The sequence below is a fragment of the Marmota monax genome, unplaced genomic scaffold (assembly GCF_021218885.2).
Source record: "Marmota monax isolate L192 unplaced genomic scaffold, Marmota_monax_Labrador192_F-V1.1 WCK01_AAM20220418_F8-fsc00148, whole genome shotgun sequence".
NCBI lineage: Eukaryota > Metazoa > Chordata > Mammalia > Rodentia > Sciuridae > Marmota > Marmota monax.
The window spans coordinates 1,534,749-1,561,425 of NW_026693034.1; the positions used below are offsets into that span (position 1 = coordinate 1,534,749).

Consider the following 26,677-nt stretch of genomic DNA (forward strand, 5'->3'; position numbering starts at 1 on the left):
TGGTGGTACACGTCTGTAACCCCAGCTACTCAGGAGGCTGAAGCAGGAGGATTGCAAGTTTGATGCCAGCCTGGGCAACTTAGTGAGACCCTGTCTGAAAATAAAAACAAAAAAGGAGAGTGGGGCGTGGTGGCACTCGCCTGTAATACCAGCAGCTCAGGAGGCTGAGGCAGGAGGATTGCGAGTTCAAAGCCAGCCTCAGCAATGGCGAGGTGCTAAGCAACTCAGTGAGACCCTGTCTCTAAATAAAATAGAAAATAGGGCTGGGGATGTGGCTCAGTGGTCGAGTGCCCCTGAGTTCAATCCCCAGTACCAAAAAACAAAGAAGAAAGGTCTGGGGATGTGGCTCAGTGGTAGAGCACTTACCAGTTCAATTCCAGTGCTACAAAGGGGAAATTTTTACTTATTTATTTATTTATTTTGGTAAGAATAAAGCAAAAAGAGATCCTGCGTTGCTTTAAATTAAATCTCCAATCCAATTTTTGTTTTCTGGAGTGGCACGTGTCAACCTGCCATCGATTTGAGACATGACTTTTGTAACATAGCACCTCCAAGTAGAGGCTGTGGGCTTGCTGCCCGCATGGTGTCCCGCACACCCAGTGGTGCATCCTGGGGACTCTGTGGGGCTCGGTTCCTTTTTCTGTCTGTCAGTAGTAACCGTGGCTTTCTGGTGGCTGAAAAGCACTGAGATCGTTGACTGCCCCCTAGTGAGGGCTCAAAAAAGAGAATTGTCTCCTCATCCTTGCTCAGTACAGAGAAGCCAGAAGGTCCACCTTTCCAGTCTGCCCCTTCTCCCTGTGGCTCAGGGCATTAGCAGTGGGGTTGTGCTGTTGCCTCAGATGCTTCTGTGACCCAAGCAAGGAGCAGCGGGGTGTTGGGACAGGTCTTGTCTCTGAAGCGAGCCAGCCTGGCGGCCACCAGTACAAGAAAAACCAGTGCTCCCTGCTCATCCTCTCCTCTTAAAGGGCCCGCGGCCCACTGTGAAAGCCCTCGGGCCACAGCCTGCTTGTTCCCTTGCAGGCCAGTCCCATCTGGGCAGTGTGAAGGCCTGGAAGGGGCCCACTAGCCTAAAGGGTCACATGGGCAAGGTGTGGCAGGGGGTGTTCTGAACTTGCCTGATGGTCAGCTCTGAGAAGCCGTCCCTGCTGTCCCTGCTGCACTCGCTTTAACAGATACCTCAGAGGACGCCAGTTTACAGCGTTCTGTTTCGGTTGCTTCTGGACTGAACCTGATGAAAAAGCACAAAGTAAAGACCATCTTCCCGCACACTGCGGGCACCAACAAGACCCTGCTCAGCTTTGCACAGGGAGATGTCATCACGCTGCTCATCCCCGAGGAAAAGGACGGCTGGATGTACGGGGAGCATGATGCCACCAAAGCGTAAGTTGACGTGAACCGCTTCACAGGGCTCACCCAGCCCTCGTTCAGAAGGTTTACTTAAGATGCAAATCGTGGGGGCAGACTAGCTCTTCAGCCAGAGTTGAGTTTGTAGTTCAGTTGGCAGGGTCGCTCCATCCCAGGCTATTTTTGTTGCACCTGTGTATACAGAGATAGATTTGGTACATGAAGAGATTAACAGATTGTGTGCATAACCTCTGACAGGGCCTTACATGTTGTTTTAAAAAATGTGGCTTTGGGCCAGGCGTGGATTGAAGGCCCATAATCCCAGCAGTGCGGGAGGCTGAGGCAGGAGGATTGCAAGTTCACAGCCAGCCTTGCTAATTTAGTGAGGCTGTAAGCAACTTAATAAGACCTTATCTCAAGATAAAAAATAAAAAAAGGGTAGGGATGTGGTTCAGTGGTTGAGTGCCCCTGGGTTCAATCCCTGATACCAAAAAGGAAAAAAATACAGGACTTTGGGTTTCTCGGGGATATTAGATAGACTTTAAGAAGCATCTGGAGTGGTGGCATACTCCTGTAATCCCAGGGCTTGGGAGGCTGAGGAGGATGCAGGTTTGAGGCCAGCCTCAGCAGCTTAGAGAGGTCCTAAGCAACTTAGTGAGACTCTGTCACAAAATATAAAATAAAAAGATGTAGCTTGGTGGTAAAAGACCCCTGGGTTCAACCCCCAGTACCAAAAGAAAAAGAATTTAAGACAAATTGTTTAAATGTCACCCTTGTCATTTCAACCACAAGTCTACATAAGTCTCATTGGCACTAGGTTGTCAGTTTGCTGTGTATGGAATAAAGCCAATTAAAAAAATAAAGGGAGTCTGAGTGACACGACTATGTATGTAAGACGCTCACTGTCCTGGTTTGTGTGTGCAGTCAGACTTATTTATAAAGCCTGGTTTCCCTCAGTCCCTTATGAGCCTTCACTGCTAGCCGGGGCCACCTGCCCAGGCCATCGTCAGGACGCCCTGTACTGTGCACTTGACCTGCCCGCATCTCATAGCACAAACAGGTCCTTTTTTTTTTTTTTCCTTCACCTGCAGGAGGGGTTGGTTCCCATCGTCATATACAAAGTTATTGGAAGAAAATGCAAAGGAATCGGTGGCCGCGCCTGCTCCAAGGTAGCCGATGTGAGCCAGCTCTCCTGACCTTCCCCTAATGTTCCCAGAGGGCTGGGTGTGGGTCCGTGTAGGACACTGCAGTGTGCACGAGGCCCTGGGTTCAATCCCAAGGACCACAAAACAGACAAAAAAGAAAAAAAGCAAGAAAAGCTGAGTTATAACCTAGACATGCAGCAGCCCCACCACCACCATAGAACATCAGCCCCCGGGAGTAGGAGTGGTGGCTGCTCCAGTGGTTTCTATGAGTGGCCCCGATGGTCTGCTGTGAAGATGCTCGTGCCTGGCCCACCTCTTGCAGCCCTCTGAGGCCACCCTTGCTGCCTCCCCCTCCCGCTCACATTCAATGCCCTTACCTTTCCCAGCAGCTCTTACCACTAGAGAAGGCTTTTCTGCAGTGAGTGTTCTCTCCCCTTGGTTTCATGACCCGTTTGCCATCTGTTTTCCTTGGGCTCACCCCCTGTCCCCGTTCAGAAGCCTCTGCAGGGCCCCCTCTGCCCACCACCAGTACTGGGCACTCCTGGGTCCGTCCTCAGCCTTTCCCTTGTCTGCTTTCTGGGCCTTCTCATCCGCTCACGACCGTGACCCCACAAATCCATACTCCACAGGATCAGACCAGTAATGATAGCCCCACCTCGGGGCTGTCCCCCTGCTTTGTGTTGGGGAGCTCACAGCAACCCAGAGACGGGACCCTCCCCGCACCTTTAAAACAGGCAGCTGCTGGGCAGGTGCACACCTGTAGGCCAGGAGCATTGCAAACTCAAGGCCAGGCTGGCAGCTCAGCAAGACCCTGTCTCCAAATAAAGAATGGAAAGGGCTAGCTGTGCAGCTAACTGGCAGAGCCCCCGGCTTCAGTCACAGGACCACGAAAAACAAACGGACAGACACAGGAAACAGGGTTTAAGAATATGTTCACGGGCTGGGGCTGGGGCTCAGTGGTAGAGCACTCACCTAGCACGGGTGAAGCACTGGGTCCGATCCTCAGCACCACAGAAAAATAAAATATTGTATCCACCAAAAACTAAAAAATTAATATTGGAAAATAAAAAAAGAAAATGTCCAAGGATACAGAGAAGTGCAGAACCCAGACCCAGAAAGGGCTCTTTGATTTAAGAATGGATTTTTGTGTGTGTATTAGGCAGTTCTAGTTGGCTGTCCCTTGGCCCCCACAAATGACAAGTTCAATTGAGCTGGTCCTCCTCCCCTACACTGCCTCTTAGTGTTCCTTGTCTCAGAGAAACCATCACAGCCCCCCCCCCCGCCCCCGGCTGTGCAGGTCGACCCTTAACACCATGGTCCTGGGTCCTCCCCCAGCAGGTTCTTGTGACACCATCTGGGTATGCGCGTCCCTAGCAGAAGAGCCAGAAGGCCACCTGCCAACAACAGAAACTATCGTCTTAAGATGTTAAAATTCTGAGTGTCAACATTTTTTATCTTGGTCACCTGCTGCTTGCTGAGGGTCTGGCTGTTCTGGTTGATGTCCTTAAATGACTCAAGAGTCAACCCCAAATTAAATTGTTTTCCTCTCCTTTTTTTTTTTTTTTCAGTTTCACTATAAATCTTTTTTTTTAATCTCTCTCCTTTTTTCATGTCTTTTAAAAAAAATGTTTTTTGAATAGACCTTGATAATCCAGGAAAAACACCGAGTGCCTTATGCAGATGCATAGAGTGTGTGCCACCATCCCCCCCTCTTCCCTTTTGGCTTAGTGGTCCTGGTCGGGGGTGCTGGGGTCGGGCAGGGTGGAGGACCTTCTCTGACTTTGCTCTGTGGTCTTGGCCTCAAGCCCTGCCCCGGTGAGGAGCGTCAGCACGGTGGACCTGACTGAGAAGAGCAGCGTGGTCATCCCGCCCCCCGACTACCTGGAGTGCGTGTCCGCGGGAGCCGCTGCCGGTGGGAGAGCCGATGCTGCGCAGAGCACGTCCACCTTCAGAGCGCTGGCGTCCAAACCAGAGGCCACGTCTCCTGTGAGTGCACTTGACTTCCCTCCCGGTCACCTGGCTCTGCCCTGGCAGAGGGTGGGCTCCTGGCCAGGTGGGCTGGGGGCGTCTTCTCCCCCCGACTCCGGGTCATCTTCCTGAAGCCCCATCACAACAGCCTTCCTGTGTCCCTGTGTCCCTGACGGTTTCCACGTCCTAGTGGCTGGGTCTTTTAGGGCTTTCGGGAAACCTTGCCTCTGGTGGCAGCTGCAGTCCTCTGGTGGCAGCTGTGTCCCCTTCCTCCGCCTTTCCTTCCCCTCTGCACTGTGTTCACCCCTGTGATGTCATCTTAGACCAGCCCTGGGAAGAACAGCCAAGGCATGGGTTCCCGGCGTCATGGCTCTTTTGACAGCTGCAGGCGAAGGGAGAGCATCTGTGGCACACCAGGCGCTGGTGCGGGCTCTGGGGACAGCAATGAGTGACGAGGCCCTGGCTCCCTCGGAGCCCAGTCCTGGTGTAGGAAGCAGAGTGTAAAACTAAACCAGCGGATCCAGAATGAAAGAACTAAGGCCAGGCGAGGAGGTGGCAGAGCGGGTGACAACCTAGGTGGACGGGACAGGTTAAGTGTGCTGAGTGACCTCAGCACCCTGGGAGGGAGGCCTGAGGGAAGGAGGGGTGCTCTGGGTGCGGACAGTGTGGAGCTGGCTCAGGGGCCAGGCCTCTGGGCCTCGTGACAGCCAAAAGCAGTCCCCCAGCAGCCCCTGCATGGGGAGCAGCCCTCCAACCTGAAGGACATGGAGCATCTACAGCCACGGGCTTCTCTGAGGTGACATTTAGGTTGACAGTGACAAGGATCCAGCTGTGCAGGGCTTGAGATTCTTATGAGACGAGCAGGAAGCTTTAAATCCCTGGGCGCCATGTTTCCGAGAGAGCAGAGAACGTGGCGCTGGGTCAGGGCACTGCTGGTCCCCAGGATTTCCTCTCCAGCACAGATCAGAAGGGATGGAGAGGGGGCTGAGAGGCCAGACAGGCCAGGCAGGGAGGAGGCCTAGGGCAGGGGTGTACCCAGGGGTCCCCGGCCCTCTCCGCTCAGAGCAAGGGAAGGTGGCAGCTGCTGGCCAGGCCAGGCGAGGGGGCAAGTTTGACGGGAAGCTGTGGAGCAGGGCACAGGGCTGCTTGTCCTGGGGAGCCCAGGCTGTGTCATGCTGGCTGTGTCCACATGGCGTCCTCTGCGGTGTCCTCCTCTCTGCATTCCTGGTCACGGGTAGTGAGGGAGGCCTCAGGCCTGGTCGGACCTGCACCATGGCTTGTTCATGGTCCTGTCTGCATATCCTATGGCCTCTCTCTGGGCTGGTGGTTGCTGACAGTCACCAGGCCCCACTGCTGCAGCAAGGTCATGTGATACCTCTTATGGCAAAAGAATTTTGTCCCAAAATGATGCTCTGGGATTACGAATGAAGACACTGACGTCCATCTCGCCCTTGTTGCCATTGTACTGAGGCTGGACCCGGGGCACTCTCCCACTGAGCTTCGTCCCTCGTCCTTTTCACTCTTTATTCCGAGACAAGGTTTTGCCAAGTTGCTGAGGCTGGCCTTGAACTTGAGATCCTCCTGCCTAAGTAGCAGGGTTACTGGCATCGCTGGCCTGCCTGGCCAACCTTCGGTGGCTGCCTGGGGAGGGCGGGTGGCCTGAGGCTGGCAGACACCACCCCTCCATTCCACCCGCTCCTCGCACAGAAGGAGAGCTGTCATAGTCAGCATTTGCATCACTGTGACCAAAAGACCGGCAAGAACAACATAGAGGAGGCAGAGTTTGTTTAGGGTGGGTCCTTGGTCCACAGACAGCTGTCCCCATTGCTCTGGGCCCAAGGTGAGGCAGAACATCATGGCAGAAAGGCGTGGTGGATTAAAGCAGTTTAGGATATGGCCACCAGGAAGCAGAGAGAGAATTCTACTCACCAGAGACAAAACAAGTCCCAAAGGCACGCCCCTGGTGACTACCTCCTCCAGCAACGCCCAGTTTATCCCCATCAGGGATCATCAGTTACAGCTCTCATAGCCCCCCCCCCGGCCTCGCACTGTGGGCGTCTGGGGAACACGTCCTGTCTAAACCCCAACAAGCAACAAGCACAGAGTCTTCTCCCAGGGACCCGCCCTGGAGAGTGGGGGGGCAAGACACACGGAAGCCACTGGCGCTTTCCCACCTGAGCTCTTGGGGCGTGGGGGATAGCTGACCACTCCACTTAAGGGGCTCCTGGTGAGTCATGCCCCGCAGAGCTGCTTATCCAGAACCCCTCCCCACACAGTCCATCCCCATGACCTGGGGTCCTGTTTCTGTTTCACATGCTAAGAAGGCCTTCTGTGTCATTTTAGTAGCCATTGATTTTGGGTTTCACTTAAGAACACTTACAAGTTTCCAATGTCTAGAAAAAAATGCCTGCCTTACGTGGTTCTAATGGTGATTTCAGTTGTCATTACTTGGCAAGTCTTAGAATGTTGGTTAACTCTCACTACCCCTGAAACCTTCCTGGGAAGCCTGGTTAGCCCCTCAGACAGGTAAGGAGTTGGTACCTGCAGCAAAGTCGTGTGGATGACTGATGGCAGCTGACATTCCTCTGGCAGAAGCCCTCCCACCAACCTGACCTCTCTGTAAACACTGTCAAGTGGTAGGTGAGGCCCGTGTGGGAGGAATCTCTGTGGATTAGGGTGAGACCTTCACATAAGCATTCAACCATTCTGCATTTGCAGACCAGCTTGTGGTCCAGGTCTGTGCACAGACAGGACGAAGACCAAGCTGGGGGTGGAGCCCAGGGGGCAGGTGGAGCCGAGAGTGCAGGACTGGGCCCTGGAGGCATGGGGGTGGATGTCTAAGAGGAAAGCATCTGAGCCGAGCTCTAAAGGCTGAGATTTAGCAAACACACAACCTAGCTGTAGTGGCATCTGGCTATGACTTGTGGGGGACAAGCAGCATGGGGACCAACAGGAACGTGGTGGGGTGGACAGGTCAGGCCTAAAGCCTGATGAGCCAGGCGGCCTGAACTGCATTGGGTCCTGGGTCCAGCCTTTCAGTTGGCTGTGAGGCTGGGTGGTCATTCCCCTCCAATGACATGGGAAGGGTGACAAGGGCTTCTCCAGAACTGGTGACTGACTGGTGTAGACCACATGAGGCAAGCCATTGTTCTGTCTTTGCCCTCAGCAGGTCTGATTTGCTCATATTTACATATTTTGGAGCCATTTTTTGAAAACTTATGTAATTTGAGCTCTAGATCTTTAACATGCCAATCTTTTTTTTGGGGGGGGAGGTGGCAGGGAGTACCAGAGATTGAACTCAAGGACCCTTGACCACCGACTCTCATCCCCAGCCCTATTTTGTATTTTATTTAGAGACAGGGTCTCACTGAGTTACTTAGGGCCTCACCATTGCTGAGGCTGGCTTTGAACTCAAGATCCTCCTGCCTCAGCCTCCTGAGCTGATTACAGGCGTCTGGCAACATGCCAATCTTAAAAATAGGAAAAACATTCTTTAAATGCTAGAAAAAAAGATGGGACCATTTTGAAGATTCTGAATTCTTAAGTAAGGGCCTATAGGTTACGATCTTATGCATTAATTCCCAAATGAAAGACTTTTGAGACAGAAATACACCAAAATCTACATTTGTTTTCTAAGTGTAAAGCAATTGATAAATGTTAGTTCTAAAGTTCATCCTTGTTTCTGCCTCCAGAAACAGTTTGTCAATTTGATTATTTTGTAGCAGAGCTTTAAACAAAATATTCACTAGAAATCCATGTTTTAATGTAGTAGTCAAACGTCATCGTCTGCTAGATGCATTAAACATCCACCAGATTAGGTTCCCTTTTTAAACCCACATGCAAGTCATAGCTCCAGGTTTTTGTTAAAGAGCAAAGTTCAAGTTTGGGCAGTGGCTCCTTCGTAAAAACTTAACCATCTAATTAATCGTTACACTCATACCTATGGTGCTTCTATTAAAATAACATTTGCTGCTTGTAAAAAATCACCTAAGGTTCTGGGATTTTTTTGGTAATATCATTGAGGAAACTAGAAAAATATTTTTAAATTTTTAATTATGTTTTCACTTCTAGGATACCTACTATTAACATTTTATCGCATTCCCTCAAGAGAGAGATAGACAGATAGACGGACAGCTTTCCTAACTTCCACCTGTCTGCACCAGCCACACAGCGGAGCCGGGGCCCCAGCAGAGCTGCCCTGTGGTCAGCCAGGCCCCTGACACCCAGGGGTGAAATACAGAAAGGGGAAGCACAGAAACATGACAGGCAGTTCTGAGGTCCCACAGCTCGTTGGGAAATAAGCTGCGAACAGGCATCATCCTTTCACATCAGAACATGCTCACTGATGGACACCTGCCACTCTCACCTGTGGCTAGTCACTGAGGTCCTGAGGAGTTGCTTTGCCGTTCCTCTGACCTAGAGGATAGTGGAAAATACCAAGTAGGGAAAGTCACAAGAAAACAGTAATTGGCTTTTAAAAATCAAAGGGCCACCAGGCCTGAGCGCCTCCCAAGCAGGTGCTGTCAGCCGCCACTTCAAGGGCCACCCAGCTGTGCTGCTTGAGGACATCCACTTTTCCTTCTCTCTGAAACAAACGAGGAAGAGGGCAGCAACCCCCAAGTAGGTAGTGCCTCACAAGTGCACGCACGGTTAAATGGTCGCCTTACGTTCCTATCACAGAATTGACGTTTTTGAAGTAGTATTTCAAGATCTCATGTTTTTCTTTTCTTTTTTGGTACCAGAGATTGAACTCAGGGCCACTCAATCACTGAGCCACATCCCCAGCCCTATTTTGTATTTTATTTAGAGACCAGTCTCCCTGAATTGCTTAGCGCCTTGAAGTTGCTGAGGCTGGCTTTGAACTCACGACCCTCCTGCCTCGGCCTCCCAAGCCGCTGGGATGACAGGCTGTGCCACCACGCCCAGATGAAAAGAAGGGAAATTACCCCCGGCATATGTGGCCTCTCCTAACGTTGTTTTTCAACTGGATGGGCCACTACATATTCTTTGCTGCCAAGTGGTTCAAACCAGGAGTCCTAGGGCCACAGCCCTGGGAGGCCAGGGACCCTGACTCCAGGCAGGAGTGGCCGCTTGCCACAGGCCTCCTGGTGTTGGCCGCCTCTCCCGGAGCAACAGGAAGTGCTGTGTCTAGTACTCTGTGTGGCCGGGGAGAGCTGCAGTAGGTGACACTGGAGAATTTAGGCATCAGGCGGAAATGTTCTGGAACTGTCCTGCTCAGTGCAGCAGCTGAGCAGCCTTAAACAGTGCAGGGCACTTAGGAAGTTGGATTGACTGTTTTGTCCATATATGGCCAGTGGCCACCCTGCCAGACAGCCAGGTTCCAATCGCGCAAACTACAGCAGTGTTCAAGATTGACCCACTGTGGGACGCTTAAGATGGCAGCCCGCCATGCCTGGCAGCCATGGGGACCCAGTCAAGTTCTGACACCCAAATGGTTTAACTTTCTTTCCTTAACAAAATATTTAAGTCAGTTGTTGACGTGGGGAACTAGGTGCTGCTCAGGCCAGACTCAGGGACCCATGAGAGCTGGCAAAGCCACCTCTGTGCTTAAACAGGGTTTCCCGGGCCCCCGTCTTCAGCTATGGTCACTTGCACGCAAAGGTTTGGTGTTTCTAACATCAGCGTTCTTGGGCTTAAGGACACCCACACATGATACTGGTGCCCTTCTGCCCCGTGATGTCGCCTCTGAAAAGATCTCAGAAAAGCCGAGAAGGGCTTCACCCCAAGTGGCTCAGGGGAGCGGCCATGTGGACCAAGCTCAGGGCTCAGCGTGGGCCATTGTTCCCTAAGTCACCTGAGAGACATCCTTGCAAACATGATTAAAAGCTCAGCTGTCTCAAGCCCAGAGCCACATTTCAAAGTGCACGTTTGCCATGGCGGAGCCCCTGGTGCAGGCCGGGGGGTGCTTTGGTTGGCCCCCCACTGGGCACCTTGATTCAGAAAAGGTCCCAGGACTCGGAGCCATTGGCTTCTCCCTGTTTGGCCTCAGTGTTCCCATTTTAAGAATAAAGGGTTGAACTAGATCAGAGGGAGCTGGGAGACAGTGGTAGCCCTAGGGGACGGCATGAATTGCCAGCGCTGAGGACAAGTGTTGGAGGCCTTGTGGCAAGTGACTGGCCTCCAACTGCTTAGGAAGGAAGTGTTCTGTTTCACTGAGTGGACGTCCTGAGGCCAGCATTCTCGCCGTCCCATCACCGCCTGGCCTGCCACAGTGAGGCCCACTCACTGTCCTCGGCTGGACCTGGCTCACCCTGGCTGGGCCTCAAGGCTCCTCTGTGCCGGCAGCTGGGGAAGGAACTGTTCTGGTGGTCTGAGGTGACAGGGACCTTCCTTGTAAGCGGGGATCAAGTGATCCCATCAAGGCACATAGCCCTGTGGTAGACACCCCCACAAAAACCTGTACAGGAGGGAAGGGTGAAGTAAAGTGGACAGCAGCTGCTCGGTCAGCAGTGTCCCGTGCAAGGCGTTGGGGATTTCTGGGTTCTCCTGTCCTGCCCTGCGGCCCCCACCTGTTGGTTCTCTGGTTCTCCAGTTTCAAAGCCGTCACTGCCCTTACCCTTCCACTCTCCTGATGGCCTACTGTGGGCACCTGGGTTCAGCCTGGATCACCTCCTGTCCTGTCCACTGTGCTCTGGGACAAGCACCATGCTGGCTGCCGAAGAGGACCGAGGAGGAAGTGCAGCAGGCCCACTGTGCCCCAGGGCCCCAGAGATGACTCGTTCTTGGGCCAGCTAGAAAAGGGGGCTGCACTGGGGAGCACTCAGTCCTGGCTACCAAGGGCGTGTGCTGGCCGAGCTGGGCGGGGTGCTGGGAGATGGCGGTCCCTACTGAGGGCCCTGATACTCGGCACCAAAAGTACAGTCTCGGCACTCACTGGACTAGAAGAAATCCGGGCTCGTGGAGAGCTCCCCTGACCCAGCATCCCAGCAGTCACTGGGATCTTTGGTACTGGGGTTGAACCCAGGGGCCCTTTACCACTGAACCACATCCCCAGCTCTTTTTATTTTTTGAGACAGGGTCTCACTAAGTTGTTGAGGCTGGCTTTGAATCTGCAATCCTCCTGCCTCAGCCTTCTAGTGGTGTGCACTACCACACACAGAAAAAACCCCAAGTGTTAAAGGGGAAATTGGTCTGAAAATGACTTGACACAGGTGCACCTGGACTGACAGCACTGTAAACTGAGGACACGCCTCGCCTACAGACATCCCAGCTGAGTAGCAGCACAGGGCACACAGTGTCAGGTGTCCCCCCTGTGATTGTGGGGCTGACAGGAGCCACGGCTCGAGACCTTACCCAGGGCCACTAGAGACTGCGCCACACATATTGCTGGCCCAGGTGAAGATCCACAAAGTTCAAAGTACGGTTTCTACTGAACACACACTGCTTTCACACCAGCAGGAACGTGGAAATCAAGTCAAGACACTATATTCAGGGCTGCATCTAGGCTTGTTTTTTTAAAGTAAACATTTTATTAAAGAATACCACATACTGAAAAGTGCACAACACATTTCCACAAAGTGACTCTATATCCAGCAGCAGCTCAAGAAACAAGGTTCCCTGTCCCCAGGGCCCCACCACCACCCATGCACACCCCATGCAGTTCCCATCCCTCCCACAAGGCCAGAATCCCAGTGTCCTGGCACTGAGTGGCCTGCCGGGGACAGAATTGCCTGGGTGTGTTCAGCATGGGCTGTTAGCACCGGCTGCCCGCAGCACCTTGGTGGCCGTGTGCCCTGCTGGTCTATGCCAGTGCCGGGGTATGCCCAAGGAGACACAGGCACAGCACCAGGATCTGCCCCAACACCTGAGAGGTTCTGGTCTGTTTTCCCTCTTCCTCACGGCAGTCCTTGCCTCATGCCACGTTACTCTTGAAGATTTGCCAGGATTCCTTCAGGCAAGGTGGGTAAGCACCCAGACTGATGCCAGGGCTCATTAAAATACCAGTGAACTTGCTTTAAGATTCAGTTGGGCCTTGAGGCTCCAGGCAAGCGCAGGCCTCTGCTGGAGCACAGCTACTGGTGGGGGCTCCCAGGTAGAGGAAGCTTCTGGCTCCGGTTCCAGTGGGCAGAGCGCCTGTGCCCCCAGGTGGCAGCACAGGGAGGGAACAGTGCTCTGCCCCAAGGCTAGAAAGTGCCTTCCAGTGAGAGGCTGGGCCTGCTGGTGTGAGCGGTGCTTGGCATGGTGTGAGGAGTGGCTCTGGCCAGACACAGTGCCCTTCTGACCTCTGGGTCTACAGGAAGCTCCCTTCCTGCACAGGGGCTGTCACCGCGGGCTTCCTACTCCGGGCAGTGCGTCACTCCAGCGCTTTGAGAAGGCAATCAACAGGCACGGTGGGGCACACTTGTAATCCCAGCAACTCAGGAGGTGAAGGCAGGCTGATCCAAGTTCAAGGCCAGCCTCAGTTATTTACCAAGACCCTATCTCAAAAATAGTATTAAAAAGGGCTCAGAATGTGGCACAGTGTGAAGTATTCCTGGGTTCACTCCCCAGTACAAAAACCAACATATTAGGAATGACACCAGAAATGACCTACCGAGGCCTGTCGGGGAAGCCCGGCTCCCCTGGAGAAGTCACTTTTGCAGCCACTTCAAGGTCCTATTGGGATTTGCTCAGCAGGGCAATGGCTGTGCTTCTGTGAGGAACAGCAGACGTTGCAGCTGCCCTGGCCTAGGGCTCTGAGGCTGTGGTCACACCCGGGACACAGCCATCTTGGGCCCAGCATTTGGAAGACACCTTCCAGCAAGAGCCTGGCCCTAGCCTTCACCCTCAAGGCTGGCGCTGGGAAGTGAGAAGAGCATTCCAAGTCTCCATGTGCCAAGACAACCCGGAGCCTGGGAAGCTTTCTGGGGACCTCAAGGCAGTCGGGCCTGGCTCTCTTGGCCAGACGGCTTTTCGCTGCCCTCTGCTGGGTGTCCATGTGCAGCAGCGGCAATTTCTCCAGAGAACAGCAAGAACTAATGAGGGGGAAAGGTGCACACACACACCTGGCCCCAGTCAGCACTGCACAGCAGTGCCCATGAGAACCTCAGCGGCCTCCCTGGGACTCCAGAGGCACAGCCCTGGAGGGGCAGTGGGAGGGCTCAGCGCTGCAGGGCTTGGGCAGTTCCTGGTGTTAACGTTTGCATTGGTGCCGTCTTCTCTCCCTCCCATTTTGGGACTTCCTGTCTGTAAGACCACTGGCCCCAGTAATCGGCCTCAGCCTCCCAGTCAGCAAGGTTCGGTTTTTACCTTCTACTTTTTCAGGTCTTCATTCAGTATTTAGTTCCCAAAAAAGCCCACCACCATCAGGACGGCTCTGCCAGAGCCGAGTCTGCCTCTCCCCTGAGCGGCGCTGGCCTGCACACAGGTGTTTCCTGGTGGCTCGGCTGCTCAGTTAATTTGCTCAGGACTGAGTGTCCGTGTTTAGGACATGGTCGTCACAGGCTGGCCTGTGTGGGCGCCTCAGCCACACTCTTGAGGCAGCTGTTTGGTCCATGTTCTGACACTAGTGAGGGGCCCTCCTGGCCATAGGACATTGTCACATCTCACCCTTCTTCTTTCCAATGAATTCAGACACCGAGGTGATCTCACAGACAGACCACAGGGTGCTTTTAAAACAAGGAACCTTAAATAGTCCTTACGCTTTCCGGTTCTTTATCTGCAGGTCTTATTAAAAATGTCCCAATTTCATGAGCCTTTCATGAACTTCCTCTTTATCTTTCCTACAGAGTGATGCAAACGGGACCGCAAAGCCGCCCTTTCTCAGGTATGTGTGACTCCTGGAGCAGCTCTTCTGAGCTGGTGCTGCCCTTGCCTGGGGGAGTGGGCAGCGCCCCAGCCCAGGAGGCCCAGCCTGAGAGGGCCATCATCCCCGCCTGCTTTGCCCTTCCCGGCATCAGGCCTAGAGGGACTGAGCACTTGTGCCCTGTCCAGCTCCTGTTCCGGGTAGTTACCACACGCAGCCCCCCTCCCAGCACAGGACCACAGAGGTGTAAAGCTTTGGAGTGTCCCCAGTGGGTCACATGGAAAGGACTGCAGACTTTCACAGAAACATCATTCGAGGCTTATACACATGGGGAAGGTGGGGAGCGCCACAACCCAGAGCAAGAACAGGGTTAGCAACTCATTTTAAATGGAATTCCTGTCCTGGAACAGTTTGTCTATAGTTTCCCCCTCCCTCCTCTACAGTGGAGAAAATCCCTTTGCTACTGTGAAACTCCGACCAACAGTGACAAATGATCGATCAGCACCGATCATTCGATGAAGATGCCCATTCGATGAAGATGCCACAGATCCTCCTGGTCCCTCTGATGTCGAGTTCTCACCTGCACAACAATAGGTCTATACTGACAAGTGCTGGGACTGTCGTAGGCTTCACCCAAGGGGGCCTGATTTCCAATGTATCCTACTTGAGCAAATCAATGCATTTTCTCAATTTAGTTAGCATAGTTGGGTTTACACATTTCTGTCTTTAAGATAAGTGAATAATAGTTTAGTGACCAGCTCAATCATTTGAAGTATTTTTTCCTATTCTGTTTAAAAAAAAAAAAAAAAAAGCATATTTGGTTCCAATCCTTACTACATCTTTAATATTCTGATTTTTAATAATAACTGCCAGAATAAGGGATAGTCTATGCTTTCATGGTTGGCTTCTGCACCTAAATGCGAATGAGACCATGGTTTTATTTTACAAAGCATGTGCTCTTAAATAGCATTATAACATTTATCTAAAGAAAATATTGTATAAAGTTTGCATCTTAGCATGCAAATCATAATTTTAAGCAATATAAATTATGAAAACATCATATTAAAGGTAATAATTTTTTTAACTTAGAAATTTTGAACTTGTGGTTAAACATAGAGCTCCCCAGAGATGGAGGACTCCTGGCCTCCCTCGGAGTTGCAAAGTGCAGACACAGCTCACCTGCCCTCTGCACAGCCACACTGGGCACTAATGAAACCGTCCATAAGAACTACTGAGTTCAGTGTTGGCGTCACAGCTGGATTCACAGTGGGCCACCCAGGTCGTCCTCACCGTGGGCTGGCGCAACATGTGACTCCAAGGGCCTTCTCCCTAAGCAGGGTGACCAAAGCTGCATCCACTTAACAAACCTCTTCCTAGGGGGCCTCCTCGAGGCCAAGTTCCTCTGCAGGTGGCACTTGTTCCAGCCCACCACTGTCAAGCACTCAGCTTCAGGCCTTCTAGGACCAAATTCTGGTCAGGTCTCTCTGCACACTGCCCCAGGCCAGGGGCTGTGGCTTGACCCTGCTCCGAAGGATCTGTGTCTGATCAGTGAAGACTAGAGGGGGGCAGGAGGCGGCTTATAGTGGCTACTTTGATCTCAGCATATATAAATCATTGTTCTGTAAATCAGAAGTTGGTCAAGGTCAGGTGGAGGTGAACCAGTGCATGTGAGACTCCCGGCTCCTTCCAGCTGGCAGAACAATGTCTCAGGCTCTCCTGGGAGACGCACAGGCACCCCCCAAGAAGGGCTGCTGCAGCATGACTAGTTAACACCCTCCCAGGACAAGGTCTGGGTTACATCATGAGCAGGTGTCACGTGGCACTGTCTTTAAGGTGCCCCAGCTTGGAAAGAAAGCAAATTTTTAAAATCTATTAAGTGGCCCACTGCTGCTCCCACCATTTCAGAAGCACAGGGTTAAGGGAGTCCACTGTCTTCAGCAGCAGAGAACGAGTGAGGCCCATGGTTTGGAAATGGGGGGTCCACACCCTAGACTTCATAGCTCCCCATTTGGGAGTTTTCTTAAGCTTTGTGACTTTGGTGTAGTAAGGGCCCCCCCCCCCCCCCGCCAGCCCCCAAGGTCATTCATTAGTTGCAATGTGCAGCCCCTACAGCCTGGAACCAGGGCAGCTATTCCTAGTCCCGAGTCGGGAAGGTGCCCGAGGTGCGTGCTCTGTAATTGTTGGGGGTCTTGTGTTTAATGTTGAATAAAGAATCTGAAATACCCATTCCTGCGCCATCATCAGTGCCAATGAGAAGACGGCCACTCACGGGCTCTGCATGTGTAGTTTCCCCCAAGGAGACTTCCCATGGGCGGCAAGCGCAACGCCAAACACGCAGGACCCGCTGAACAATGGTATGAATCATTTATTTAAAACAGTATTTCTCACCTTTCTCAAATCGAAGACTGCAAAAAATAAAAGCAGTGCTTTCTTGAGTTGTCATTAACCTTGGGAGCAGCCTTCCACATTCTGCCAAGCTGGCACATGCCAATCTATCCCACCTCACTTTACAAAACAGTCCTGAAGCTTAATCAAATAAAACTATTATACACGACATTTACATTAGAAAAGAGCTGGATGTAGGAAAGCCAGGTGTGTTGTTCCCTTAGGTAAAGGTTGCTCCACAGTTGGGACATCTTCGCTTCTTCAAGGCAAAACAGCAGATGAACCCAAAGGGAAACAAGATGATGGCCAGGAAGATGCCCAGGAAGGTGAAGCAGTCCTCCAGGACCCCGACTCTGTGGAGAGAGGGGGCGGGCGGTTAGGACCCCAGCCCTCCCTGCCTGGACTGCACACAGGGCAGCTGGGACCCACAGCAGAGCTGCCTGGAAAGGCGGCCCGTCCCCAGGGTCCCCCAGCAGCAGCCTCAGCTGAGGGCACAGAGCAGCTGCTCGAGACAGGGCTGCTGACACCAGCTTCACGGCCACACCCTGGCATCTTTTACACCCCCTAAAGGGCAACTGTCCCTAAAAAGTGATGAAGTCTACCTACAGTGTGCATGGCGGAGGGTACCAAGACACTGGGGACACCGCCCTGGTCCTATGCCAGTGAGCACAAGTTCATTGACCTGAGTCTTCCCACAGTCCTGGCAGGTGGGAAACAGGCTTATGCTCAGCACTTGGGTCTCCCTCTAGAAAGTGCTGGACCCAGGGCTGAAGTGATAAGTGTCACTAGCACTCCCCTCCAGGCCTCAGAGGTGCTGCCCCCTATCCCAGGACTGTGGCCCCGAACTCAAGCACTGACCTGGGTCACAAGAAACTACAGAAAGGACAGAAGGACTGGGGTTGGAGAGGGGGGGAGCAGGGACCTGCTGGCAAGGGTTGCTTTCCTTTGTAAAGCTGAGGGGAAAAATGTCACCATGGCCCTAGAGGATCCCACTCCCTACCCCCCTACCCCTATCCTAGCTCCTCTTCTAGCTGCCCACCCTCCACACACACACACACACACACACACACACACACACACACACACACACCCCTGCCCACAGTGGCCTGGAAGCAACCGTAGTTCTCCTGCCCCCTGGCGGAAAGGAGGAAGGGCACAGCTTCAACCAAGGTGTGAAGGTGGCAGAACTGAGGGCTCTCACCAACTCAGGCCACAGCAGCAGCCAACAGAGGCAGGGACCCAGGGACCAGTACCTGCTTCTCTGGGGCACATGAAAAAACAAACCGGAATATCCCAAAAGTCTGTTTTTTTGCTTAAAAAAGATGTCAAACTCAGTGCCCACCTCCCTCCAACCCACACAAGGGGCATGAATAGTGAGTCCCAAGAGCACTTTCCACCACACCTGGCTCCGGGTGGCTCTGCAGAGAAGGGAAGGTAGGACTCTGGTCTCTCCCCTCCGGGGGGTTCCAGCGTCCACTGGCTCACAGGCTGAGTGCCCTGGGTCAAGACTCCTGGGGAGCTGGGCCTAGTGGCACACACCTGTCTGTAATCCCAGAAGCTCAGGAGGCTGAGGCAGGAGGTTTGCAACTTCAAAACCAGTCTCAGCAACTTAGCAAGACCCTAAGAAATCTAGTGAGACCCTGTCTCTAAATACATAAAAATGGCTCAGAATATGTCTCAGTGCTTAAGCGCCCCTGGGTCAATCCCCCCAAAAACAGACTCCTGGGGAGCTCTGTTCCAGCTCTGCTTCCCTGACTCCCAAGAGCTGGCCCTTTCTGCATCAAGATGGTGGGCCAGGGTGGAGCACGGAGAAGCCCTGCTCTGAGGCCACACAAATCAGGTCTGAGTTGATGATGGCAAAGTTACCACTGGTATGACTCCTCTGTGTAACACAAGGTCATTAGGTCACCACACTTGGGCCTACCCTTGGTCCCCTGCCTCCAGTCCAAGGAGGGTACCCACTCCCAGTGTGCTACACACAGCATGCCCCGACCTAGGGCCCTGGCTAACCAGGGGTTGGGCAGGGCAACCCAGATGAATAGCACCTGAGGCCACGCTGGTGTCCTCAGCCACCAGCTGCCCCCGACACAGATGGATGGGACAGGGCCCGGGGCTTAGGACCTCTACCCTGGCTGAGGGGGGCCAGGTGGCTCCAGACCACTGGGAGCTTCTGGCTGCGCGGCCCTCCCCACCCCGTTCTTCCCACACCTGCAGGTGAAACCCTGGGGACACTGGTTTGCATGTTTCAATTAGAAAATGTCCCATGAAAAAAGCAGAGGGCAGGAGAGGGCCAGGTGAGTCAACTTCCAAAGAAGCCAGTCCCTCTGAAGGGGTCCCAGGGAGCCAGGTCCAGCACCTCTCCAGGCTGTGAGGAAACCAGGAGCCTGTGGGGACCACCGAGACCTAAAGACAGTGACCAGCTGAGTGCCTGCCGGGCTTGTTCCCATAAGGATCAAAAAGGCAGAGCGAGGAGAGCGCTAGACTCTGCTCACGGGCTGCGGAGGAGCTGCACCCAGGAGGGCAGCAGGTGGCACAGGGCTTCCTGGCTGCAGGCGTGAGGGGCTGGGGTGGGCTCCTGGTATTGGCCTGCGTCTCATCCCCACAGACCATCCCAACTGCAGCCTGCTGCTGTCCTCGAGGTTCAGCACTCAAGGGCACAGCCCCACCCAACATCCTGATTCTCTCTCCAGACTCCAAAGCCTTGGCCACATTACAGAAGCTGGAGGGAGCCCAGGAAAGGTGGTCACTCCCGGGCTCTCCCTGCCACCAACTCACAGTACCACCTGAAGCTACGATTCCCACCAGTGGCCAGGCGAGCTTTCTGGGCCCAGCTCAACACCCAGCACCTCATTTTCTCAGTCCCTGGAGGGGCACTTAGAACTTACAAAGTAACAGAATTGTGGCCTACACTGGCCAGCCTGGCCCTTAGCCTCCAGGCACTAGGGCAGCTCATCCTCAGTGCCCAAATTCATGGGTTTCCTGTTCAAACCCACTGCTTCCTTGAGCCAGAGCTCAGGGCTGGGCAGCTTATGCCACCCTCCACTGACCTGGGTCACAAGAGCCAGGCCTGATGCTAGAAGTGCCCAGCAGCACCCACCCGCGTAGCTTCCCACACTCCCGCTGCCCAGGCCTGCCTGTTCCATCTACCTTCATCCCATTGCCAGAGAGGGCCAAGGCTACCTGCGCTCTGGGAAGAGTGAGGATGCACCCCTCAGGCCCATCCATGTGGGATTATCACCCACAAGACTCAGGTATCTACCAGCAAAGAGTCTGTAACCCAGGACCCAAGAATGCTCGTCCCCTGACAACCTGCACCCATGGTCTGACCTGGCTTCAATGGGCCCAAGGGATGGAGACGACACCAGCCCACAGCCTGCTTCAGAAAGCTGCTGCCCTGAGCCTGGGCTCAACCTGAGGCCCACACGCCCTCCACCCCAAGATGCCACTCGCTTACCTGCAACCCCAAATGCCAAAAAGCTGGGAAAGTGCAACTTTCCCCAAGTTTATAGCAAACTCACTGGAAGCGACATGACCTGAGCTCCTGTGTGGCTATTCAGAGTTTTAATTTCTCCTATTTAATGTAAGATTCTCATCTTGCCATAGAAATATTAATGTTTTAACTACAGTACTGCCCCAAACCTCAAAAAGTGTTGGCATGGTTTAGATTTTTAAAACCCAACAACTTCTGATTTAAAAAGCATGACCTAGCTTCGGCACACAAGACCGCCTGTGTGGAGACCAGCCCCTCCTGCCAGCCTGGCCCTGGTGGCCTCGCACTCTGTCTCTCCAGACCCAAAGGCAGCCCCACGCTGCAGGAGCAAGTTTCAACTCCCTCAACTGGCTCAGAGTCCAAACCCGCAGTCCTTCCAGCTGCACTGGCAGGTCCCTCCCCCATCCTTGCACACAGGTCACGTGGGGGTCGGAGGATTATGGAAGCTGGAGACACTAGGGAACTGACTAACACTGAGAACGCTGCTTTACCCCCACTTGAGCCTCTCAGAACAAGTGGCCACTAGAACCTGCTGATGTCAGCCGGAGCTGGGCCCTGGGGGGTTCCAGATGAACTCCGCCTCACCAGGACAGAAATGGGCAGAAGACACTGGAAAGAGCAAGCTCTGAGCTGCCCAAGGACAGGTACCCAGTCAGAATTGTCCCTACCCCTCACATGTCCTCACATCACAGAACTCCATAGGTGTCATCACCACCCCACCTGACAAGCCAACCCGAAGCCACCTGCAAGGCCACATAGCTGGGAGTGTGGTGACAGGAAATGCAGATGGGCTCCCCAGTCATGGTCCTGCCCAAAATGCCCCAGCCTGCACAGGGCACTCAGGAGCCTTCCCAGTTCATACCCAGTCATTTTCTCCTAAGCTCAAGGCACAATCCAGCCCCAAAAGCAACCCAGCTCACTCGCCCCTGAAGGACAGCCTCCTCAAGAATAAGAACACGTAAGCCCACCACAGTGGTGCACCCCAGTAATCCCAGCGGCTCAGAGACCGGGGCAGAAGGATCGCAAGTTCAAAGCCAGCCCCAGCAATTTAGCCAGGCCCTAAGCAACTTAGCAAGGCTCCATCTTAAAGTAAAAAATTTAGGGGCTGGGGATGTGGCTCAAGCGGTAGCGCGCTCGCCTGGCATGCGTGCAGCCCAGGTTCGATCCTCAGCACCACATACACACAAAGATGTTGCGTCCGCCGAAAATTAAAAAATAAATATTCATTCTCTCTCTCTCTCTCTCAAAAAAAAAAAAAAAATTTAAAAAAGACGTGGGGATGTGGCTCAGTGGTTAAGCACCCCTGGGTTCAATCCCTGATACCAAAAAAAGAAAAAAGAAAAGGAACACAGAGGGCTTCTTCCCTGGGCCACAAACCTGCAGCCAAGGCTCAGGACCAACCTGCCTCTGGCTGTCCCAAGGTCTCCAACCTGAAGGCCCCCTGAGCATTAGGTTCACTTGGACCTGCAGGCCACGCAGGGCAGTTCTCACCAAGCCCAGCTGCCAGGCCCAGCCTCGGGCCTCCCCAGTGGAAGAAAGCAGACCTGGGCAGGGCAGCATCCAGCGGGCTTCCCAGAACACCAGTCTGTCCCACCAGCCACCACTTCAAGGTGCCCACACTACCACAGCTGGGGGACTTGGACCGAGCAGAGACTAGGCAGCCAGGGAGGCAGCCCAGGCATCCTGTCATCAGGCACCTTGGCCAGCATGCAGGCCAGGGCACAAGCTCCTGCCATCATGCACAGTGCCTCCACCTCAGGCCAGGACCACCCGAGGCCAGGGACAGCCCCTACCACAGCTCAGGCTGTCACCTCCCTGACCAGTTCCCCACCACAGGCCCTTGGCCACCCACCATCACCTGATGCCCAAGGCTCGGCCACTCCTTTTCCCCTCCAGACTCCATAGTCAACCAAAAGAAAGACTGTCTCTGCCCCCAAGGGCTCCACACGGACCACCCAGTGCCACATCCAGGGCCTGTGGGCAGCGTCTGACCAGGGTACCTGTACTTTCTCTTGGCTTCCAGGACCCCACTTCTGTGAATTTCCTCCTGCCTCCCTGGTCACCCCCAAAGCCAAATACTGAATGGCAAAGACTCAACCGGTGCTCCTGGGCAGCTTCACACACGTTCTGCCTGCAGCCTGTGCTCCCAGGGTACCTGGGCCAGCACACGGTGGCCCAAAGAGGCTGCAGAGACCCACAGTGCTGCCATCCTGCCCTATATCTAGGGACAGCCTAGGGCAGGGGAGAACCGAGCTTCAGAGGCCTAGCACCAGCATGGACACCCCTGGCCAAGGCAGTTTCAGCAGGCCTCTGCAGGGCAGGGTACAGGAGGTGGCTTGGAGGAAGCAGGCACAAGACTCACTCAGCTGCTGGGGGTGAAGAAAACACTGCTTGTACACGGCTAAAAAGGGAAAATGGAGTCAGGCTGCTCAACAGCGGCTCAGACAGGATGGCAAAGTGACAAGCGACATAGGCCTCTTATGCCAAGCCTCGCTCAGAGGGAATCACAGACGTGTGACTTGGGCAAATTCCTGCCAAGCCACCAGGGAGGGCAGGGACAGAGCCTGGCAGGCCCGATGTGGAAAGAGAGGAAGTGTGGTCACATGAGAAGTATCCTGTCTCGGTCCTAAGATGCCAGACAGGGGCAGACTCGACTCTTTTGGGAGGAACATCTCTGTTCTCTGTCCCTATGCACAAGTGGCCCTAGATCACACACCCTCTCCCCAAATCAAGAGGCTGCCTTCTCCCAGGCTGGCCATGTGGCTACCCACTCCCCTGTTCACCTAGGATTCCTGCCTGAGAGCAGGGGGCCCCTCACCCAGTGAGGCTGCTGCCACCGTGGCAAGAATAGCCTCGGATACCAGCAGCAGTAAGGACAGCACGTCTCCAGGTGTACAGGCTCCAAGGGCGCAAAGGGCCTTTACTGTCAGACATCAGGCATGCTCAGCCCCGACAGAAGGGCCCAGGAGGATCAAGGAGCGCTCTGGTTCCAACTTTAGGGATCTGGTACCCATAACCTTATCCTCGGAGCATAGAGGAAACCACCAGCTCCCATGAAGGCAGCCCCCCTCCAGACCTTCCCCAGAGTGCACAGCCAGTTTTCCAGACCTGCAAAAGCCACAGCCTCCAAGTCACCTCCTAGAGAAAGGGAAATACCAGGGAAAGTGCTCCCCATGCCAGGAGCTGACTAGGCACCCCACATTCCTGGGAACTTCATGGCCACCCTGCCATGCGCTGGCCTCCCCTCCAAGTTCAGGGGCTCGAGCCAGAGAAGCCTCCAAACCATCTCATCAAACACCAACATATCCCAGGATTGGGAAGCGACCAGCTGCATTGGGCCCTTTGTTCCAGGGACCTTCCTGCTTCTCCCTCTTGTCAACCAGCCTAGAAACCTCACCTCAGATCACTTGATGTCTGCTCTCCGCAAAAAAAAAAAAAAAAAAAAGGCGGGGGGGGGGGGGGCTTGGAATCCAGGAGTTAGTTGACTGAGTGGGGACAGAGGGCCTTGCACACAGCAGCACTCTGAGCACCCAAGATGAACCTCAAAGCCAGAGATTCTCCTTCTCCCACCAATTATCCAGAGGAATTTCCCAATGACTTTCTGTACAGGGGACCAAGTCCTGACCTCCTCACTCATTGGCACAGGCCCAGCTCCCAAGCCATGCCCCCTCTTCTCCACCAAGCCCACCCCATGTGCTTCAAAACCAATCACTGGCATCCCCAGGTGCAGCACCTGCAGACAGCTGCACTGGGAGACAGCCAGTCCCCTCGATCCCACTTCTCCCAAGGCCCATGTGTCAGCGGGAAAATGACCACCAGGGTGTCAGAACGCACACACCCAGCTTGGGTTTGTACTGGGGTTCCTGGGTGGGCAGACAGCCTCCCAAGGCTCTCGCTGGCCCACAGCCCCCTTTACCAGGCACATGGTCAGCTCCCAGGTTCCAGTGTCTCTCCCCTCAACCCACAATGCCCTCCTCATTGCACAGTTGCCCCCAGGGCTGTGAAATCATTAACTTCCCTATGGCTGGCTCCACACTGGGCCTTACCAAGACACTTTTGAAAAAAAAAAAACAGGGTTTCTTAATTCCATCTCAGAGACTTCAACTTACTCCTCTCAGAGGCAGGCTGAAACCTTGCTCCCCAACTCTGCCCCAACTTCCTGAACTGAGTACTCCCAAATGCCAACGGTAGGGATCAAGTCTTATTTGCATTTGAATCCTCAAAACCTGCACACACACACACACACACACACATGCACGCACATGCGCCCACGCACACGGCCCAGCTGTACCTCAGACCCTATAAAAAGTCCTTAGAAAGTTTCTGTCAGGCTTCAGGTTTGAGGATATGAGAAAACCACTCCTGCGCGGAACAAAGAACCACGGATTTCCTCCCAGACTAGCCAGTGGCCAAGAGTTGTTAAGCCCCGCTCCGGGGCTCTGCATTCACTGACCCTCACAGCTGTGGCTCCCCTGGTCACTTGGACTCCCATCTCCCTAAACATAAAGGCCAACTGACTCAAGTCGTGGCAAAACGAATCAGCCTTCTTAAAGAATCAACTGCACTGCAAACTTTCTAAAAAACCCGTTGCAGGTCCAACACCAGCGAGGAAAAGCTATCAGTCCCATTTTGCATGCCACTCATTCGGAGGTACAATGCCCCCCAAAAGCACACGACTCCCCAGCAAAGGGAGCCCACGCCCTTTGCCCTCTTGCGCGCCGTGGGCCAGCGATTCCACCTCTCCCACACTGCAGTCAGGCGGTCCAGCGGCCTCTCCCAAAGCAGGGCTCACCCCAGCTCGCCGCCCCCCGCTGCCTCTGCAAGGTCCCGGCACGTGAGATCTCAGCCTCCCGGGGCCAGGACTTACCTGCAGACCGGGCAGCCTCCGACCACGACGATGGAGTTGGCAGGGTACCGGGTGACCGTTCGACTCTGGATGTTGTAGACCCGGGGGTGGTGGGTGGGGATCCCTGTGGGCGGGGGTGCACATCAGAGGGGGTGGCCCGACTCCGTCCTCCCCGCGACCGACCCCTGGTCCTGGCCCGCCTGGCCAGGCCGCTGCCCCGAGCGCCGGCCCCTGGAGGGAGGGCTCCCCCGGCCAGCCGCGCCTCGCGGACCCCACGTTGCCGGCCAGGGGCAGGCTCCGGGAGGGGCGCGCCGCGGAGCCGCTCGGGGCAGCTCGGCCCCGCTGCCCGCCCGGAGGCTGCCCGGCTGCGGGATGCGCCCCGCCGCCGCGCCCGCGGGCCCACCTGTGACGAGGTAGGGGTAGGGCGGCGGCGGGGGCGCGGCGGGGATGGCGCCGTAGCCGTGCGGGCCGCACGCGAAGTCGCCCTGGCCGGCCTCCAGGCTGTAGGCGGGCGGTCGCTCCTGCAGCAGCGGCTTGTGGTCCATGGCGGCCCGGCCCGCGCCAGCCCGCTCTGGCGCGGTCGGCTCGCTCGGCCCAGCGGGGACGCGGCGGGGACGGCGGCCCGCGGCTCGGCCCTGGGAGGCGCCGGGCGGGCGGGGCGGGCGGGCGCGGGCTTCCCGGCCCTCCCGCCGGTCACAAGACCCGGTCACGTGGGCTGCGCGGCGGGCGGGGCCGCCGGCGTCTTAAAGGGGCCGCGGCTGCCCGCGGGTTAGCGCCTGGCTCCGATCTCCTCGGCGGACCAGGGGCTTCCCTGCCCGAGGAGATCCCGCAGCAGCCCCAGATGCGCCTTGGAGTCTTGATTTTTACGGCCCGCGGAGAGCCCTGGCCTGCCGAGGCGACCTCCTACGGGTGACCACCCACGGAGTGGGGGCGAGGCCCCAGACGGTCCCCGGGTGTGCCCGCCACCCACAGAGCCAGGGCTGCAGGGCACCGAGGACTGGCTCCCGCGGGAACGCCCGCTCCGCGCTTGGCTGCTCAGCTGAGGCGCATTCCTCCCTCTGCTTTTTTTGACAAATTAGGTCGTAGCCAGGGTTGGTGGCACTTATTACAATAATTCCGCCATCTCCGGCAAATCCTAACTACCGGGCACCTGCTGTGCGTCCTCAGGTTTCCCACTTAACTACCCTGCGAGTTGCCTGTAGTGGCCCCGAGGTTACGACGCAGGACTGAGACTCGCGAGGGCGCGGGGGAGCAGTGGCTCCACCCGGGCCCCAACCCGCTCCCGGCTGGCTGCTGTTAGGCCCCTCGCTGAAGCGCTCCCACATCTGAAGCTTAATGGGTTTGGTGTGAAGACTATTGCAAAATTGGAACTCCTAGGATCACTTCCTGCCGCTTTGCAAGGGCTGACTCCGTAGCACTTCCCGTTTTCCGTGCTTTTATATGTAACCTGCATTTTGATTCCGCACTGGGAAAACTACAAGTCCACTCAGACCCGCCTTGTTTTTGATTTTTAATAAAAAACCATCATATTCTCTTCTAAGCCCATTTCCGTCTGTCTTGTAAGATCTCCCAAAATCCCATGGAGAAGAACCAAGTAGTGGGCCATATTCAGGCCTGATCTGCTTTAGGAGGGCAGACAGGTCAAGAATGAGACTGATGGAGAGTGGCTGAGGGGTTTCAGGGTGAGCAAAGGCCCTGACAGTCACTCCTCAGAGACAGAATTCAAAGGAGGGCCAGTGAAAGTGGGAGTCTGT

The 26,677-nt window shown here is 54.8% G+C and overlaps 2 protein-coding genes across 3 annotated transcripts in view; one reads left to right on the forward strand and one right to left on the reverse strand.

Moving 5' to 3' along the window:
* Baiap2l1 (BAR/IMD domain containing adaptor protein 2 like 1) overlaps nt 1–16,428 on the forward strand; it is a 96,096-nt gene extending 79,668 nt beyond the window's left edge. For both annotated transcript variants that reach the window (XM_046453668.2, XM_046453669.2), the window contains 5 exons: nt 1,173–1,380; nt 2,436–2,513; nt 4,295–4,475; nt 14,186–14,223; nt 14,646–16,428. In XM_046453668.2, coding sequence (XP_046309624.1) covers nt 1,173–1,380; nt 2,436–2,513; nt 4,295–4,475; nt 14,186–14,223; nt 14,646–14,721 — 581 coding nt within the window. In that variant the 3' untranslated portion in view covers nt 14,722–16,428. The remainder of the gene's footprint in view (nt 1–1,172; nt 1,381–2,435; nt 2,514–4,294; nt 4,476–14,185; nt 14,224–14,645) is intronic.
* Nucleotides 16,429–16,552: 124 nt separating this feature from the next.
* Bri3 (brain protein I3) lies at nt 16,553–25,549 on the reverse strand. The gene is made up of 3 exons (XM_046453670.2): nt 25,327–25,549; nt 24,945–25,047; nt 16,553–16,940 (listed from the first exon to the last, which is right to left on the reverse strand). The coding sequence occupies exons 1-3, from the start codon at nt 25,466–25,468 to the stop codon at nt 16,808–16,810; spliced, it is 378 nt and encodes a 125-aa protein (XP_046309626.1). The 5' UTR covers nt 25,469–25,549; the 3' UTR covers nt 16,553–16,807.
* Between the last annotated feature and the right edge of the window lie 1,128 nt (nt 25,550–26,677).

Bases quoted from the DNA above. Each gene is read 5' to 3' on its own strand.
- Bri3 (XM_046453670.2), bottom strand. From the start codon at position 25,468: ATGGACCACAAGCCGCTGCTGCAGGAGCGACCGCCCGCCTACAGCCTG. The intron at 25,048-25,326 runs GTGGGCCCGCGG...CCCCGCCCACAG, and splicing joins CTACCCCTACCTCGTCACAG to GGATCCCCACCCACCACCCC. The intron at 16,941-24,944 runs GTAAGTCCTGGC...CTCTCTCCACAG, and splicing joins GGAGGCTGCCCGGTCTGCAG to AGTCGGGGTCCTGGAGGACT.